Source organism: Telmatherina bonti (assembly GCF_933228915.1).
Source record: "Telmatherina bonti genome assembly, chromosome: 4".
Lineage (NCBI taxonomy): Eukaryota > Metazoa > Chordata > Actinopteri > Atheriniformes > Telmatherinidae > Telmatherina > Telmatherina bonti.
In genome coordinates this window covers 14,276,844-14,296,349 of record NC_136622.1, presented here as the reverse complement: position 1 = coordinate 14,296,349, position 19,506 = coordinate 14,276,844, and the positions used below count along the sequence as shown (strand labels likewise).

The following is a 19,506-nucleotide window of genomic DNA, read 5'->3' as shown; positions in this document are numbered from 1 at the left end:
GAAGCGCTCATTAACAAGTCCAAGGCACCAAAGCTCAAAAGAACTTGACAGGAGAGTGAACAAAAAAGGAAGGGAGAGAAAATGTGTCATGAACATGAGGAAAGCAAGGTGGGTGGGTTGGGGGGGGGGGGATGAGAAGCTTTGATCAAATGCAGTCCTCATAGCACTCCTGTCTTCTTACACATCCATAATATGCGTATCTCGGCACACATTCCAGTCTCCTGTTAACAACCCAGTGCCATTCCATCTCAGAAGCAGACAGTGAATTTTCAAGAAAGACACTTTGCTTTTGTCTTCAACTGGAAGCAAAAGGGAGAAGCAAAATGCACCAGTTACATTTCAATATACACATTCCCACTTTAAACTGAATTAATCAGTGCTGGTTGTACTTTTACAAAAGTAGGGATAATATCAGACATGGGTGAATATTTATTATATGTATAAAAAAAGAAGAAGAAGAAGAAGAAGAAGCAGCAAAGGCAGGCTTAGGAAATGAGAGGACTGCCAGTGCTCGGATTCTCTCTCATGAGGGAGCATGCTTGTCCGTGACAGCCATAAATATGTATCATGCTGTTGGATGACAGTGGTTGTAATCTCATGCCTGCCTTTTGTCAAGCATATGAAGCCCTAAGAAAAGCCCTGGCTGGAAACAAATAAAGACAGAATTAACAGTTGCACCTTTTTTCTTGTCACTGGAATAAGCCGTTCAGCGACAAACGACATGCCCTTTAATAAGGGTGGGTGATTTCTCTCTGGGTTTTTTTTTTCTTTCTTTTTCCTTTCTCTTGGTCTAATTTGTGAAAAGGGTACATTTTCAGAGGGTCGCTTTGCAGCTGTGACGATCAAAGCATACCCAAGCGTGACAGAAGAGGAGAGAGTTCTGGATGCAAAGCTACTAATCCAGTTCAAAATGCTCGACGCAATGAACGCAACTTGTTGGTATGAGTCGACAGCTGCAGTAGCGCATCCTTACCCAGAGGTGTCAAGTAGATCTACAAATCACTGCACTGGGCTCCCTAAAAGTACACCAGCAGCCACACAGATAAGATGGCCTGTCATTCAGGATGCACTCCAGTGTGCAGCAGCATTGAGTATTCTGCCGCTACTGCTTCAAAGATGTCCTCTTCAATGGAAAACTCTCCAAACGACTCCCTTTTCGCTTGCGACTAAACTTTGTTTTCATGTCTGTGCATGCCTGCAGCTCTCAAGGACCCCTGCACCGATGTGGCTTGCAGCTACGGCAGCACCTGCGTCCAGTCTTCGGACGGGCTGTCAGCGAAATGCATGTGCCCCCTTAGCTGCGATGGCAAGCTGGAGCAGACGGTGTGTGGCAGCGATGGAAAGGACTACAGGAATGAGTGTGAGCTCCATCAGTACGCCTGCAAGAACCAGAAGAACCTACGTGTGCAATATCAGGGGCACTGTGGTAAGTTCCCTCAGTCTTCATCGTTTGAATACGACGTTGACATTAATCTGCATTATAATCGGCACTATGTATATACTATATATAATTAGCACTTTTCATACAAAAGTAACACAAAGTGCTTTACAAAATAAAAAGCAAGGATAAAACAAGGTTAAAAAGCTGCCTTCGCATATAAAAATATAGAATTTACCCAGTCTTACTCACTTTTAACACACACTCCCATAGATAAAACACTCTCATCAAACCAACCTTAGGGATTCACACACACACACACACACACACACACACACACACACACACACACACAAAATTAAATGACAATCATAAAAGAAAAGTCTAAAAATAGAACAAATTAAAAGCTTGATATAAAAGATGGGTCTTGAGCCGACTTTTTAAAACCTCAACACACCATACCAGACGTTTGTTTATTGGGTATAAAGAAGCTAACTCTCATCAACTGAAAAGGCTTTTTTTTTTTTTAAAATATGATTTTTTTAAAAACTTTATCCTCTACTTACTCTACTTCTCTTTTCTGTTTTTCTTCTTTACTCTGTTTACTGCCGCTGTCTTTTGTTTCCCCCTCACATACCCCTCTTACTTATGGCACACCTCGGCTAATTCTCATTTTTCTTTCAGATTGCTTTGCTTCACGCAGACACTCCTGCGGTGTGAATTGTTGTTATCTCTAAGTAGGTCTTCAGAGCTGTCTTTTTTTCCCCCCTTTTTTTTTTTTGTGCTCTTCCTTGTAATCATCTTGCAGTGGTTGTTTACTCTCAACAAGCTCAACTTTTTCTTTCCTGGCAAGCCAGATGGAGGGAACAGAACAGCGGTCGGTAACTCTGTCTCTTAGCAGCAAAAGCCTCCAGGAGACAAAGCCGGCTGGTGGAAAAAAATGAGAGATGGATGTGTAGATCCACAGGCAGGAGGTTTGTCGCTTAAATCCAGTGTGAGTTGGCCAAAAGTCGTTTTCGTTGCTCTCTTCGACTCAAGGAGAGCCAAGGCTCAAGGGATGGGTTGGCCGTCGTGGCTTCTCTAAATCTCCCTGCAAGTTTTTCCATCTAAAATTTGGCCAAGTGTAGTTGATTTATCTGCCCTGGTAGTTTTTTTTTTTTTTTTGTGCAACAAACAAGTCATTCTTTTGGTAATTATCCTACTTGCTCAGCTAGAGGAAAGCATGAATCCTGGAAGCCGCTCTTCACAGTTAATGGGAGGTAATGGTCTTCCTCTCAGATAATGGTCTGGCTGGTGGATGAGGCACTGCGTCATGCAGAGACACTGCGAGCATTATGATAAAACCCATGTTTACTCAGTTGCAAGTCTCTGCAAGCCTTTGCATTGTGCCGGTTGAAATCAATCCCAAACCTGGCCAGTGGTCACTTCTCTTCCCAGACCTCTGCTGCCAACCAGCTTTGTTCCCTTTTTACGCACCAGCATTGTAACTCCTTGTACTCCTGCCAGAGCTCTTTGGAAACCATTTCCGCCCGATTCTTTTTTTCCCCCCTATTTCTAATTCCTTTTCTATTCCTTTCCTGATGATAGGGTGTTTCATCCTTGGTGTGTTTTGAATGACTCGCCACAGCTTGGCAATGATTTAATATGTTACGGTGCTACATAAATCCTTTGTCTTCCTTTATGCTGGAAGCGTGGTGAGCAGGATAAAGCCGGGGCTCCTGCTTCCAGGAGAAACACTCCCTTCCCACACATCCACAAACCAATTCCATTATGATCACGGACTGATAGGGCTGAGTGTGCACGCCCGACGCTGCTCTGGAAGGAGGGAGGTGGTAGAGAGCAAATCAAACCGATCGTCTCTTCATCTATTTCCTTGTCTACCCTTCACATCCAAGGTCTTGCACTGTGCCGCTCCAAGGTGCTGCTCCACTGATGATATCTGGAGAGCATATTCTCTTCTCTTCACTCTTCTTTTTCTTCTCTTCTCTTGCTAAAATTGTTCAGGAAATAATAAAGGCTGGTATTTGGCCTGAAAACCTGTTCTAACCTTTTAGTTTACTACACAGCGGCTTACCGACGCTCTATCGAAAAGGAAGAAGGAGGCTTTCTTTGATTTTCCTTTAACTAAACCAGGATGCTCCACATCCTGTAATGTTTGAAACAGATTTTTTTTTCTTTTTTCTTGTTTTACCCAAATACAGAGGGTCAGAAATATGTTTAGTCATAAGCTAGTGTTATTTCTCATGTATAAAATTGTGTTTCATGCATATTTGTCTCCACAGACCCATGTAAAAACAGTGAAAAGGGCCAGATGTGTAAAGTAGAGGCTCTCACCCGCCAGCCCTTAATCTTCGGCGCGCCAGAGTCTTGCCCCCCAGGTAACGTGAGTCTGTGTGCCAGCGATGGGCAGACTTATCCCAGCGAGTGCGCCATGACAGCGACGGGCATTCAGAAAGGCATCAAGCTCAGGAAGATCCACACGGGACAGTGCAGAGGCCTGGGTAAGGATGGATGTTTTGTATATCAAATCAAATCAAAGCAAACTTTATTTCTATAGCACTTTTCGTGCTTATAAACAATACAAACTGCTTTACGTAATAAAACAATTTACATCTAAATAGATAAAACACACACACATACACCCATAGACCCCTTTCACCGACCCACAACAACCCTCACCCATGCCTTATTAGCCCCTATAACAGTTAATAGAAGATGAATGGCCAGGTACATTTGTACCAGATGTGCACCAGATATAAAAGTGCCATTTTCTTGGGTCACACAACTGATCCAGATTGGAATCAACAAATGTTTGTCACAGATGGCTCACATAGGAGAGAAAGTAAGAAATGTCCTGCTTATTTCTTACGCTAAGTGTGGGAACTGAGTGGCTAGACGACAGTCATCGTGATCGGTGAAAGACACAAGCTACCGCTTTTTTTTCCCAGCATTCTGGCGTTTCAATAGATATTTGAATACTTGACTCCCAGGATAAATGGCTTGACAAAAACTTACAAGATAGCAGAATACAACCTTTTACCTACTATAAATATAAGGGTTCTGACTGTGTGAGTGTAAGGCCGCGTCATCGCCATAGATTTTACCAGCTGCAGGTGAACTAGCGGTAAACTCAAACTATTTAACTGCTTTCTTCTCCGTGATGCATGGCTGTGAGGTCTTGGGGTCTGCACTGTATCCACGCTAGCGCGAGCTTTGTCCGTCCTGATAAGAGTCTCCGGGGCTGTTATCTGTGCTATTAGAAACACAGAGTTTAATCCTCAGTCAACAAAGAGCTGTCAGCTTTTACTGTACGTCCGATAGCCATCGGAGGAAATCCAATTTTCCTGCTGCGTTGTCAGCGGGGCTCTGCAAAGCCACAGCTGTGTTAGTTTACAGCAGGGATGTACAGAGACCTTCATCCATGTACAAAGACCTCTTGACTCTGCCAGAAAACAAGAATCACAGCAGGGTGTCCTTTGGTGCAGTCAGCAATGAAGGCTGATATATACTTTTTTTGACACTCTGGTTCTGCTTGACGGGCAGATGGAGGCCAATATGGACTTAAAATTGTATGAATTTCAGCCCAAGTAGCCTTGTGAGTTTGCGTTTGTGCGTGTGAACAGTTTCAAGCATGTGAGCCAATGCATGGACTTCTTCTTTCCTCCCTTTTGTACTTTGCCTTTTTTCAAATAAAAGAATGCTTCATTTTGAAACAGAGATCCATGAAATCATATCCCAAAGCAAATTACAAATTGGTAACTAATGAAAATGGTCATTTCGACTTGTAACCGTGACATTGCACATCCTTGTAGCCCTCTCACTCAGATACGGCAGCGATGTAATTAAGTGTGGCATGACAGGCTTTTAAAGAAAAGAGGAGAAGGAATTGAATTGCTGTACAAATTTGATCCACTGATCAGGAATGAAATGAATTCGAAGTCTAGTGAGTGCCTCCAGAACAGAGGCCTTCTTCAAATTGGATTTTCTCACTTCAGTGGCAAATGTGCCATTTCACATTACCACTATTTCTTTCGCTTTCTTTATTCCATCTGTAGATTTCTGCTTAGTGGGCCAAAATGTAATAGTAGAATGTAATAGTTTGACTTGAACTTGATTCTAATATTTAATTTGTGAGTAATACTTGAGTTTTACGTCAAAGTTATTGAGGAAACTTTCTCACTGAAGTTGAAGGGAAGGAATCACAGCCTTCTGGTAATCAGTGTTATTAAGGTCTATTTTTAATCTTTCAATCTTAATTTCTTTAATCAAGTTTGCATCTTTTTCAAAGATGTTCCTTTGATTAAACTTAACAAAGCTGGAGAGAAATGTTATCTGAATGGTCGGTTATCAGTCTCTAAATTTGTATTTAATTGATAATTATATCTCATGAAACAGGCTTTTAGAATCTCAGTAGATGTATCACACTGTCCCTCATTTAACTAACATATTCATTTCTGATCTATTTCTTTCATTTATTTCCATGAAAGGCTTGACCTTTTCTGCTGGAAGAGAAGCTTTTACATGCGCTGCTAGAGTCATCAGTTCACCCCAACATATAATTACTGTTTGTATGAAAACTGATTTATTTCCCCGTGGTTCGGCCAGCTGAGTCACACAGCAGACAGAACAATCGATTCAACACTTTCCCAGCTTTAAATATTGGGTTGTTTTTTGTTTTTTTTTTATGCTTGCCGAATTCCTCTTCGGTCCTTTCCGCTGCAGTGATTAGTCTGTCATGCTGTTACCAAACTCGCAGTTCGGATCGGCTCTAAAAAACCTAATCGGCGTCTGCACAGATGGTTGACAAATTTGAGGAAAAAAAACCTGAGTAAATGAGTGAATGCAGATGTTTCCACACAGAGCGCGACGTGTTAGTGAATGGTTCGATCGGGCTGGAAATGAGCTGCTGTTTAAGGTTGTCCCTAAAAAGCACAGTCTACACATGCTGGATTGACTTTTTTTTTTTTTTTTTTTTCCCTGCAGAGGAGTGTAGAGAGAAGTGTCTGTTTAATGCCGTGTGCCTGGTGGAACCGCTGACCTCTCGCTGCTCCTGCGATCCCATCGAGTGTGACGCCTCCTACAAGCCCGTGTGCGGCAAGGACGGCCGCACCTACAACAACGACTGTTGGCGGCGCAAGGCGGAGTGTCTGAGCAAGAGCCTCATCCCGGTCAAGCGCTCGGGGCCCTGTGGTGAGTGGAGCTGAAGGATGGGAAAGAGGGATGATGGCTCCTCTTTTGGCTTTTCAAGGACTAATGCTGGAAGCGTTTCTTCCTCTGCGCCTCTCTCTGGGTGTTTTTAATGTATTTTCAGCGTGTGCACAGTCTGAATCTTCCTGACTGACTGTGTGTGTGTGTGTGTGTGTGTGTGTGTGTGTCGGTGTTTTAAACCTTCCCGAGCAGTGTCTGAAATGGTTGAGTGATGCTCTCTGGAATAGAGGGGTGGGTGGGGGTAAATCAGACAAGAATGTGTGTGCCTTCCTTAAGAATAAAAACTGTGCCTTCAACTCCATCCACCCCTCTCTCATCCACTTCTTCACTCCTGTCACCCTTCATCCCTTCATCCTAAACACACCACCAAACGAAACGCCACCTTCATGTTTCATTCATCTGCTCTCTGTCTTTGACTCCTTCGCTTGTGCCGGTCTTCCTCTCCAGTGGCTTTTTTCCCTTTCCCTCCACTGTCTTTGTCTTTTCGTCTTGTGTGCACTTGTATTAAAAAAAAAAAAAAAAAAAAAAAGCTCTGCTTTCTTGTTTCAGTGCGTCAGTCAGTCTGTCTGTCTATGTCCGTGTGGCCGTCTTCCTGGCTGTCTGGCTGCAGGTGGACAGTGAGGTCACCCAGTGGGCGACCTCATCAAGCGGATTCTGAGGGGTGAAGCCGTATCCCTCGCTCCTTGGGGACCTGACAGGAGGGGGTCTTGTACTGTTGTCTTTTTCCTCTCGCTTCTTTTTTTTTTTTTCTTTCTCCATGTGTCTGTTTGTGTCATTAATGTCTTTTCCTTCTATTTACCCTGCTGGAAAGATGTGACCCGTGAGGTTGGAGAAGTCTCTCCCTCTTCCTGCTCTCTGTGTTTTATTTCATGTCTAACAAAGAAGAAAAGCTTTTCCTCTTCCTACCTGCCCGACCACCACTCACCTCTGACTCTTTCCTTACTGCATGCTGTAGTGCACGTCGGCTCCTAACCTCGCCGCTTCCAAAATGGTCCTCTCCATCAGCGGGGCTATCTCATAAATGCAAGCAACAGCTCGATCGATGCGCAAATCTCTGTTTTTCTTCCATTTGTGAGCATAAATGCTGCACAAGGGTCAGGGTTCAGCTGCTTTTTTTTTTGTTGAATCACTTTGAGCCCATCATATGCCGGGCTTTCAGGAAAATGTAACAAAGATAAAGAGAAAAAAAATAAATCCCTGAAGATTCAGGTGAGATTCTGAACAACATTCGCTACCTGAGAGGGCAAAAATGACAGTTTTAGAATTACGCTTATTTCAGGTAGTCTTTAAGTCATGCACATGCACAGAAAGTGTAGGCGGATCTGAGTTGCACGTTTCTAATCCGATTAAATGTAAAATTCAGGATGGTACATAGACTGTATGTGAAAGATTCAATTCAGTTCAATTCAACTTTATTTGGATAGCGCCACTTCACAACAATGTTGTCACAGGGCACTTTACATACACGAATCAACATACACATCATTTTGAGCCAATTCATACATATCCTATTATAGAAACCAACTGATCGAGTCATGACTTCGATCCAATACCCCATCCTGAGCATGATGGACGGAGCCTCCGTGACAAGACCCATAGGTTTCTGAAGAGCTGGATTGAAGCTTGGTGGGCGGTTCCTATAATCGCCATCTTGGCAGGGGAACACATGTTATCTCATCTGGAAAATACAAATATGGGCAAAGAGGTAGAGCTGAGAGGGGAGCTGTGAGCATCATGATGGATGATTGACATAGAGCAAATTCTGAGCTACCTGTAGCTAAGAGCTAACCAAGCTTACCAGGGAGAAAGCAGGAGCTAACCAGCTAACGGAGGTAAGTGGGCTAAAGCTAAGTCACGCTGTTAACTGGCTAAAAAACCATGGTTGTTCTGTGTTCTTTTTAGTTGAAGTGGGAGATCGAGTACCTGTCAATCAAAAGGACACACCCCTATATATGCCAAATTTGAGATTAAGTTACTTTTAAACGGGCGAGTTGGAAAAAAATTCACTCCCTCCACAGTTGTCATGAAGGTAAACCTGACCTATTAAACCAAAAATGGATTTTTGAACCAGGCTGTAAACATGTTTATTTCTGCTGTGAAGTTGGTCTTTTTAACATGGGAGTGTATGGGGATTCGCTCTGTTTTGCAGCCAGACCCTAGCGGATGAAGGGGGAACTGCAGTTTTATGCACTTCCGCTTAGGCTTCACTTTTAACCGGCTCTGTCCATCTTTCATTTACGATTTATGGGATGGTATAGTTAAGTTCTGCTACTGCATTAGATGAACCCTTAAAAACCTGACCCAAAAATGATGGGCAGAATATTCTTTTTATTGGAAAGAAAGAAAAACTTTGAAACAAAAAATAAACTTTCATTCATTCAGAATGAAAGAAACTTTCAGAACATCCAAATTATTCACATAGTGAATTAAGGGTTGCAGAGAAGCTGGAGCCTATGCCAGCAATGACTGGGAACACCCTGCACAGGTCACCGGTCCATCACAAAGCCAACACAGAGAGACAAAAAAAACCTTCACACTCACTCCTAGTGACACTTTAGAATGATGAAATCTAACATGCATGTGTTTGGATGGTGGGAGAAGCCAGAGTACCTGGAAGAACCCACGCTCAAACCAGCGACCTTCTTGTTAACCTTAACGCCACCGTACAAAAAAATAAACAAATTTTCACGAATGCAACATTTATTACTGTGTGATATCTGTTAATATTATTTAAATAGCTCCTTTGGGACTAATAGAATTTATTGTATTGAACTGAATTAAGCTGAACTTGGCTGTAGGGACCCACCAGGTGGTAGAAGACAAGCGTCAGATTCAACAGTTTTGAGCAAAGTTTTACCATGAAGTGATTCAATAAGTCTCTGAAACTGGATGTCACTGATATGATAATATACGCACAGCATTAAAGGGTCAAATGGAACATCAAATAGTCTTCAATTACTGGATGTCAGATCTTGGCAGCAGATGGTAGAGAACATTGGTAACATTGCATCACATTGCCATCATTTATCCGATGCCTTTAACCAAAGTGACCTAGGAGAGAGGGGAACACTTCAGGGCAATGCAGGGTTTCTTATCATGCTTAAGGACACTTTAACTTATAGATAGCAGAAGCCAGCAGTCAACTCAGAACCTTTCCATCTGAGAGACGCCCACTCCTCCTCCTGAGTTACAGCTGGGGTTTACTTATTTCATGCGATGTTGGTTGACTTGTTAAAGCTGGGAGAGATGTGAGGGTAGATGATAAAGCAATGGAAGTCAAGGTTACAGATTTGTGTGAAGCACATGTGCAGGAAATAGAAAACTTTGCTCTGTTCTTAGAGTAAATAAAGTATTTTTAATCAATGCCAGCATAATATGTGGGTGTCAGGGACCAAACGATAAAGCCATGAGGACACAGATGTAATTTTAAAAAAAAACTGGGCTTTTATTGTTACAAAATAAATGCAAAAGTCCAAAGAAATTAATAAACTAACCAATCTTTAAAAAGGGGTTAACTAAACATAACGACAGTCAACGTCACTTAAACAGTTCAACTCAACTAAAGAAAACTGACCCCCCACAAAAACACATAAGGGTAACTTATATAGCACTTCGGCCAAACCAAATTACACAGAGAGGAGAAAACAAAATGACTAACAATAACCAAACAAAGCTCCAAGACCTAGCTAAGCTAAAACCCCCCCTGTGACCCGGCAGCACGTGGTAGAACCTTATGAGCTGGCATTGAGATTTAAGACTCCTCAGCCCTTTGCCACGCCTTTCATCTTCCAGGTAAGGAAACAATGTGGGGCTTAAGTCATCACAGTGGGGGTCGTGCAACTTTCCATACTGAGATATTTAAATGGTTTGGCTTTAGGTAGCATCACTTCATGTGTTTGGTATTGACTTCTAAGACGCAGATGACCTCAAAATTTCACTGATTGACCACTTTAGGCTATTTGCTGAAAAAAAAATCTCTTTTTTTTACATCAGGAATCCATGTTTTGCAAGTATGTTTGAAAATCGGAACTTTATGCAAATCACGTGCAATGAACCTGAGATTGCTTCAGTAGCTGCACTGGAGAAACCAGTAACAGTCTGAGGTCATGCAGACCTGCTTGGTGTCAACATTTCTTCGGTTGTCAGCTAAGGCTACGTTCACACTGCAGGGCTTGCTGCTCATATCGGATGTTTTTGTGAAATCCGAATTTTTTTAAAGTTCACATTTCCGATTAAATGTGATTAGATGTTTACAGAAGAGGAAAGTAAAAGTTTTGGTCAAGGACTTTTGTGGAGCTGTGGCGGCAACAACTGTAGAGAGAAACATTTGGGTACGGAGTTGAAGTCAGGATTGGAGGGAGAGTGATGTGAACGCATTTACCGATAAAGAGTTCATAAATAACAAACGCAGAATAATGACGTTTGTCGTGTGTCAATGACGCGTCGGTCGGATTAATGCGACCTGACTGTTTAGACTGAAGTCACATGGCAAACGATCAGACACATATAGGATTTAGGACCACATATCCAAGCGGCCTGGGTTGCATTTGAAAATATCCGATCTGTGTCGTTCAGACTGTTAAGAAAAGATCGGTTACAGGTCGCATAGGGACAAAAACATCGGATTTAAGTCACTTCAGCCTGTTGTGTGAACGTAGCCTAAATATCTTCTTGACCTTACTGTTACAATAACTGATGGATAAAGAGAAACAAAAGATTCAATTCGAGATTTTTTTTCCCCTTCTGATTTAGAGAGCCAACCCTAAGCTCCACACACTTCAGTAGGTGACCCAGTTTGCATTGGAAATTGGCACAACTGTGTCTTAATGATCTCCTCCCATTCAAGTGTTGATATAAAGAGTTCCCACAAACTGCTCTTAATGCATTTTTAAATGAACTCACTCAAATACACACATTGTTTTGTGTCTGTAAGGCATAACATTCACAGTTTATTTGTCCGAGTGCCTCCCTAATCATTTTTAAGGGGTGATTTGGAGGCTCATCTTATGTTAATCTCCTCCAGAAATGGAATCCTTTTTGCTCCACGCGCTGATAGCTCAGCATTTATGATAAAGCCGCAGTAATCTGCCCATGCTGCTTGGTGTCACATTACCTCAACCAAGAAATCCGCCCAGCCGTTCTGCTGTTTATCGGTTCAAAAATTGTTGTCCGGAGTTTCATTGTTGTTGTGACAGAGACAGATATAATGAGAAGGATCTGTCCAACCTGCAGGCTTTTGGGCGTAGCTGCGTACAGTATCAAAGTTATCTCCAGTTGTCAGCGTCAGGAGGAACGTGAGCTCATTTGCATTATTTGGCCGTCTGAGCTGTGAATAAATTAATAAACACTGGAAATGGCAGTGCAGGCGCTCATACGTTTTGCTCTGTTTCATTATTTCTACTAAATGGTGTCTCAGTTGCAAACCCCCCCCCCCCCCCTTCTTTTTTCATTTGTTTAGTTATTTCACTTTTTATACTCTCTTCATCCTTCCTGCCTTCCACTGCATATCGCAGCCGTCAGCGACGGCTTGCATGTTTCTTTAATACATTTTTTATTGACATTTGCATATATTTCAAAACAGAGTGCAACAAACGACGCAGCTCCCCCGATACGGTTTTAATTAAACATCAAAAGAAGCAAGCGTAGGTGCCCACTGAGAATGTTGGTTTATTCAGACAGATGATACGCATGCAAAGTGCGCGCATGTGTTTATGTTGATGCCCGTTTAAACTTTCTTTTCTTCCTTCCTTTCCTTCCTTCCTTCTCTCTTTCTAAGATCCGTGAGGTTGTGCGTGTTTTTTCGGGAACATGACTAATCGTGATTCAGTCACCAACGCATTCAGACACATGCTGCATATTGTGCAAGACACACTCCTCATTGTGCAGCATTGCATTCATGCTCCCATAATAAACTGGCAGTGACAAAAGATAACTACAGAATGACCTCTGTGTCACTCAGCCCAATTCATGGTTTTGGCGCTCTATCCATCCTACAATTTGAATCGGAGTCGGTCGGTAACGTTGTTTATTTCCATGTGCAAGAAAGGGCAAAGCCCTCAGCTTAAAGCACGGCGCTTCCTTTTTCCTGGCTAATGCCCCGTCTGCATTCTGGCTGTCCATAAATCTGAAGCAAAGTCCCTTGTGGATTGCAAATAAGCCAAAAAATCAAATCTTACAAATATCCACACACACACACACACAAACACACGCTCACCAAATTAGCCAAGACTTCAGAAGAACTTGCATTTGTCGTAACAAAAAGAATTTCAGATATTAGATTATTGTTATTTGATAAATAACGATCTCTTCCATTTCATTCTGGCTTTTCATTAGATGAGTGGTGTGTGTGTGTGGCGTGGTGATCGATCACTCTGCCAGCTGTCAAATGGATGAAATTCTGTGTTCCTGACAGCCGTAAATCTCCTTTCATACTGGCGACGGGGCCTAATGTCACCGCCCTACCCCCCCCTCCTTCGTTCAAGTGCTCGCCCCGACAAAGAAAGATGCAAAGAAGCCCACATGTATTTAATATCCTGACTGCTGTCCTCCCCCTGTAAACAGCTTGATTGATATCTAAAGCTCTTTCATTTAGAGATACAAACACCACATGGCATTTAGCTGATTAACTCATGTCCAGGCCCTGCCACAAATCTTCCCGACATCTGAGTACACGTGAGCTCGTGAAGGACTTGCTGGAAGTGAATCAGAGAGCAGGACGCTGGGAAGGAGGGTAAATAGGTCCGCAGCCTTGGATGCTGAGGACGTACGAGGCCCTGTGACACTCGAAGAAGAAAGATGTTTATCTTTGCTAGACAAGGAGGTGGGATGACACAGCTGCAGACAAATTCCCTGTTAAATAAAGGCCATCAGTTTTTTTTTGTTGTTGTTTTTTTTTACATAGTTATTATTCGCGTTTGCCGTTGATTGTAGAGCCTTGAACATCCATGTCGCTGTTCTCCAGTAAACCCGCCCAACCTGCGTTTTCCCAGTTCCTAATTAAAATGGTAAAAATACCGGCTATGTGTGATATATAACTGATTTTATATCCATACAGATGATTATACAGATTACAGATTGTTTGGTGTGAAGCCCAAAAAAATATTATTAGGCTCAAGCAAAGAAATCCTGTTTTTTCCTCTTCTTTGCATATGGTGCCAACACGGTGGGGTGCCAGCACAAACTAAACTGAGAAGGACGCCTGCTGAGATGGCTATTGTAGCAGAAATAAAGTTGCAATTGTTCAGCTATATTTTAGACGTGAAGGATTGTTAATGAACTGCACTCTTTTCCTCTTAGTTTTTGCTAGTTTTTTCTCGTTGTTTCCCATTAAACTGCCCATCATATCCTGGTACATACTGGCTTTGTATTAAGTACATTTCTTTTTTTTTTTTTTTTTTGCAAAAAGAAATCTAAAATGGAACCAAATGTTCCAATCGGGTCGCTTTTTTTTTTTTTTTTTTTTTTTAAATGGCATTTTCTAATTATACAATCTATTTAATATCAGAGGAGCAGACCCTGTGTAAAATCAATTACTGTGAAAATGCATAATTAAAACTTTGCCTTCTTCTTCCTGTCTCAGCCCAGCGTCTATCACAGCTTACTTCCCTTCCCAGCGGGTTTCTCTGCAGCTACTTTAATTCAAGCTATTTTACAACTTTAAATCAATGGCAGGCATGTGAAGTGTCTCACTTTTACTCCCTGGAGCCTGTTGATGCACCAGCCTCGTGTCTGGTATTAATAGAAAAAGAAGCAAGGAGGGATCTTTAACTTTGGTATTAATGCAGTTTATAAAATAGACAGTGCTCAGGCTTTTCAGAGCATAGACACACACACACACACACACACACACTGTGTGATAAACACATTGCAGACAATCTAGAAGTAAGTGTATGAAAGAACCGTAGTCACATTTTTTATTCACAGCTCTTCTGTCATTTTTTTTAAATGCATACATAGCTGAGTGTGCGAGTTTGCGATTACAAGTGCAGAAAAAACTCATGCAAGTGCAAGCAAGTTGCCTGAAACGCGTTGCCTCTGGAGGTTAACGGAAAATCACTCAGCAGTAGGCACATTGTCACTGACAAAGAGCTCCACAAAGCAGGGAAGGAAAAACTCAGTCACCTTGGATGTCTGGACTGCGCAGAATATATCGTATCATTTGCATGTTTATTTGACGCGCATCTCCCTCTCCGTGTTTGTTATTGGACTCACAAATAGTTGCGGAGCCTCAGCTTGGAAGTCAGCTTGAGATCACCAGAGCTGTTATTGCTAATCAAGTTAATTAGAAGAAGTGGCATGGGAGCCAGATTGGCAGCAGCTAGGGACCGTCGGTCCACTTACTGTGGCCCGCAGGCTGTCGTTGAGCAGAAATTTGCAGAGAAATGTGGGTCAACAGTGTCAGAAGTGACTTGAAGCTGTTTTTTTTTTTGGGGGGGGGTATTAAACAGCTTGGTTATTCCAGCTCTGAATTTTCACAGCATTTTTGAGCACTGCTCTTCTGTTTGCGCTCTCATATTTCTTTAGTGAGAAATCTTTTACAGGCATTTTTCCTGATGATAAGATCAGCTGTTTGGATGAAACAAACCGTGTTTTCCCACCAATGATTGATTCATGTCGCAAGATTAAGGATCCCATTTTGTCTGGGTTTTTTTTTTTTTTTTTTTTTTTTTTTCTCCCACTATGCAGTTTTTGATTGTCTCTATTTTAAAGAGCAGCACGTTCCTAGTTGTAAATGTGCAAATAGGCTTCGACTCACCTTCTGCTTGTGATAAGTATTCAGCGGTAGACCGACACTGCCTGCGGGTATCCCTTTTGCTGTATGCAAATAAAGCCTTTTCTCTTTACCTCCCTTTCCCTCCGCTAATATGATACATAAATGTTTTTAATGTGAAGGAGGCAAAGAGAGTCAGATCAAAGCCCCGCAGGTGAAGAAAACAGAAGGCGGGGTTTTCTGGCTGCACCCTTGTTGGAGCCTAATGTTGTAATAGGCTGTGGTTGTAGGTGACCCTTCCTGCCAGTTGGCCACTGGCAGCATCACCTGGATTACACCGATTCACTGCCCTGCATAATACAGGGAGCGATTCGGAATTGCACACAGACCCGAGGGGGGGAAAGTCCAATTAACATATGTATGAGCTGAGCAGAGATTGGGGTGGGGGGCTTGCCAAAATAATCTCCCAGCATTTTACCAACTACGTTATGGGGGGGGGGGGGTGTTAACAGCTGTACGCCTGCTTACTGCAGCAACACAGTCGCCACAAGAATCCTTCGAGGGTTTGCTGTGCCATCACGCCAATCAACCGAGGGGCTGTTAAGCTTTACAAATTGCACTGTGAGCACCACTTTATCTGTCAGATAAGACTTTTAAGTGGGCAGCACTAATACCTGAGGCTGACAGGTGAGCAGGTATCAGGACAACAGAGAAATAGGTCCCATCAATATTTGACACAGCATCGGGGCGTTCTGCTGGGGGAGAGCTGACAAGGCGGCCTAACCTGGTGTAATCCTCTCCGAGGTTTCAAGTGGGGCCGTGCCATTAAAATACCACTCTAATTAAAATAGAAAGTTACACTGGGACCAGCAGGACAGGAAAGAGACTGAGATGACGCTCAGAATGTTAAATCTGCTCAACTAACCGATTCAGTGCAAAGCTCAGCCCTTGATTCGAGTTTTTTTTTTTTTTTTTCCTTTACCCAAAGCCGAAAACTCACTGCACCTGCTCTGCCACTGTGCCTTGGCTTTCCCAATTTATGCACCTGGCGCTGCAGATGTTCCCGTTCAACTGTCAAGCTAATTTTCCCATATAAATAGTTTGGTTTAAACCCAGCTGCTTTGGTTTCTTCTGGACTTGCCCGACAGAGAAATGACACATGCATGAAGAGTTGGATTTAAAAGTGCTTGGGAGAGGACCAGGGAGAGAAGGAGAGCCGGAGAAAGCTTGTGAACACCATCCCACAAGCCTTAGTAGTCGCAGGCTGCCATTTTTAAAAGCCTCTGGCGGCATCCAAGAGAGAATAAAAAAGACTTCTTCAGTCTTTAACTGTGTCACAAGATTTTCACACATGGGAAGATTCTTCCTCTTGTTTTTTTTTTTTTTCTTCTTGTTATTTTCTCCCATAGTTTCTAGTTAATATATCAGTCAGAATTTTTACCCCTTAGAGATAGAGGATGATTTTTTTTTTTTTTTTTTAAGTAAGCGTGAAACAAAGAGAAGAGAGACAAAGGCGTTATCTGAGGCTGCAGTTGTGTTTTAGGAGCCTGTCCTTGGGAAGTGGACTACTGAACTCCTGTGAAGGCCAAGGTTGTACAGTTAAGCCTGGATCACAGGCTTACAGCTGTTCACACACACACACACACACACACACACATGCACTCGCAGACAAGCACAAGGCGTTGAAATGAGATCATGGGGAATCAATTGTCTCAGAAGCGTCCCCAAATTAAGCAGCATTGAGCTGCTTGCATATTTATGTGGCACCTCCAAGCTCATGTGAAACAGCTTGGCTTCAAAACACAGAAATCAATAGCAGCAGTGTTCCACCTGCTAATCTGAAACATTCCTTTTAGAGAACGGGAGGTTTCGATGTCCTTGCTCAACATCTTGCTCCATTTCAGCCAGAATTGATCAGGAAAATCTAAATCTGTGCGATCTTTTCTTTTTCAATTCGGTTGAATATCTCAGCTGAGTATCTAGATGTTTACCAGACACTGACTTTTGTCTTGCATGCGCCCCCCCCCTCCTCTCTTTTACATCCCTCAGCCCCCCGTCGCCTTAATCAGAGTGAAACAAGCTAATTGCCCCTGTCTGTGTTATCAGTTGATAATTTACCCCGGCATTAGCGCTGTGAGTTGTGTCTCTACTGAATATCTACGAACTGATAAATGAATCACGGAGCTTCAAGCATCTGAAGTCAGCCCCCCCTCTGTTGCCATCTAATCCTATAATGGTCACAATAATGATGACGCCATGGGTGGTGTCATTTGAAGGGGCAGTTTCCATGACAGCGCATCCGTCCAAGCAAATCCAAAAACCAAAGTTGAAGAAGGAACACGTTGAATTCTGCATGTGAAATGAACCTCATCTCACTTTTTTTTCTTTCTTTTTTTCCAGAAATTATTGCATGCTCCTTTTTTTTTTTTTTTTTTTTTTTTTTTTTCTTGACCTGCAGACACATCACATTCAGCTCAGTGATCCATCAATCACACGTTAAACTTTCCAGACAGAAATTGCTGTGGAGCCATTTAGTTGAGCGTACAGAGCCATACGCCCTCCCTGAAGGACTCGGTCTTCAATCATCAGTCCACGCCCACGGCGCTAATAATCACACGCTTGCAACCTCATCTTGGTAAACACAATGCCATGTAATGTTTTCATTGACACATAAAGCTGCAAGGAATTGATTGAGTCAGGAAGGGTGGCTGTGATCAAAGAACTGTTGGCGGCGTTTTTTTTCTTTCGGCTTTCCACTCTCTCCTGATCAAGTCGTGTTATATCAGCCCAGCCTACACCCATCTGCCGCTACTGAGAATCATAAGCGCTTCGTTTTAATGAAGTCATAGTCAAGTTTGTGCGTGAGCGGGAGAGAGTGAAGCAGACACCTCTCTCTGATGTTCACATTTCATATCTGCTTCTGCCCAGGAGCTTGCCTTTTTTGAATTATTAAGCAGTTGGGTCTTTCTTCTCTTCGCCTATTTCTTTTTTCTCTTTTCCGCTCTATGCATTTTTTCTCTGTCTCTCCCTTACACACACACACACACACGCTCATGCTCGTCCTTTTCTTGGTCCTTTATGTCAGCTCAACTAGCTTAGGCTGAAGCAGTGGCTCTCACTGAGATGCAAATGCCTGCCTTTGAAGGAGCGCAGTGGGAACGTCAATTAATCCAGCCGTTTACGCGTCGAAAAAAAAAAGAAGCCTTGCAACTATTGTCAGTGAGTTGTTTCATCTATATTCAGCTATAGGTCAGGGTTTTCAGGGTGTTTTTTTTTTTTTTCTATCAGCTGTCCTCGTGCAACCGGATTCGGCGGTCCTCAAAGATTCGGGACATGCTAGGATGAGCGCTAATGGAATGACACAAGACGCTGAGGACTCAGAGGTGTCACAGGAGTACGGCTGTACTGCATATTTCATCTTTTCTTTTATTCCTCCCCTTACCCCAAAATAACAGAAAAACATACTGTTCTTCATTTAGTTCTGCTCTAACCTGCTTCTCTAATGGCCATGCTCTATCCAGCCCCAGACTCTTCTCCAACCTCTGTTTCCTGTGTTCTCCCCTTCCATGATGTACCTTGTCCTCTCTCTAACTCTGCTCTCTTTTTCTTGGTTGGTCGGCATTCAGATCTCGACAAACCGAGCCCTTGCTCGAATAAGGCGTGCAGCCATGGCGCCGTGTGTGTGGTCAAGAACGACGAGCCAGTGTGCGAGTGCCCAGAGGCCTGCCCGCCAACAACCGACCACGTGTGTGGATCTGATGACCGCAGCTACACCAGTCCCTGCGAGATGCGAGCAATAAGCTGTGCTCTGCAGAAGCCCATCAACATCAAACACAGAGGACCATGCGGTGAGTCACTGCGGTAACAAACAGCACAGATTCACAAGGAATTGAGCATCGTAAGCTGCAAGCAACAGTAAACTACACCGAAGCTTCTCCAAAATCTAAATCTAGACACACAATACATTTTGAAGTGCGTTGTTTTGTATCTGAAGCAGTTTTGATGAAAACATTGGGAGTGTCATCAACTGCATAGTGTCCTCAAAGGTGGCATAGAGTGGGTTATTTTCCTATTGTCGAGTTCACTGTCATGACGACAGCAGTTGTATTACAGAGTGTTGTGATCCTCATTGTGCTTGCTTCAATGATGGAATGAAAATACAGAATGCTGTGTGTTGTCAGTGCAGAGTTCAGGCAGGAATGTTGCTGCA

At 42.9% G+C, this 19,506-nt stretch overlaps 1 protein-coding gene across 1 annotated transcript in view; it reads left to right on the top strand.

The window, feature by feature from the left end:
- The window catches only part of agrn (agrin), a gene marked incomplete at its 5' end in the record, with an annotated part of 277,398 nt that overhangs the window by 188,705 nt on the left and 69,187 nt on the right, over nucleotides 1–19,506 (top strand). The window contains 4 exons of the mRNA XM_079239816.1: nucleotides 1,202–1,426; nucleotides 3,661–3,879; nucleotides 6,362–6,568; nucleotides 18,923–19,144. Of these exons, the coding sequence (XP_079095942.1) occupies nucleotides 1,202–1,426; nucleotides 3,661–3,879; nucleotides 6,362–6,568; nucleotides 18,923–19,144 (873 nt within the window). The remainder of the gene's footprint in view (nucleotides 1–1,201; nucleotides 1,427–3,660; nucleotides 3,880–6,361; nucleotides 6,569–18,922; nucleotides 19,145–19,506) is intronic.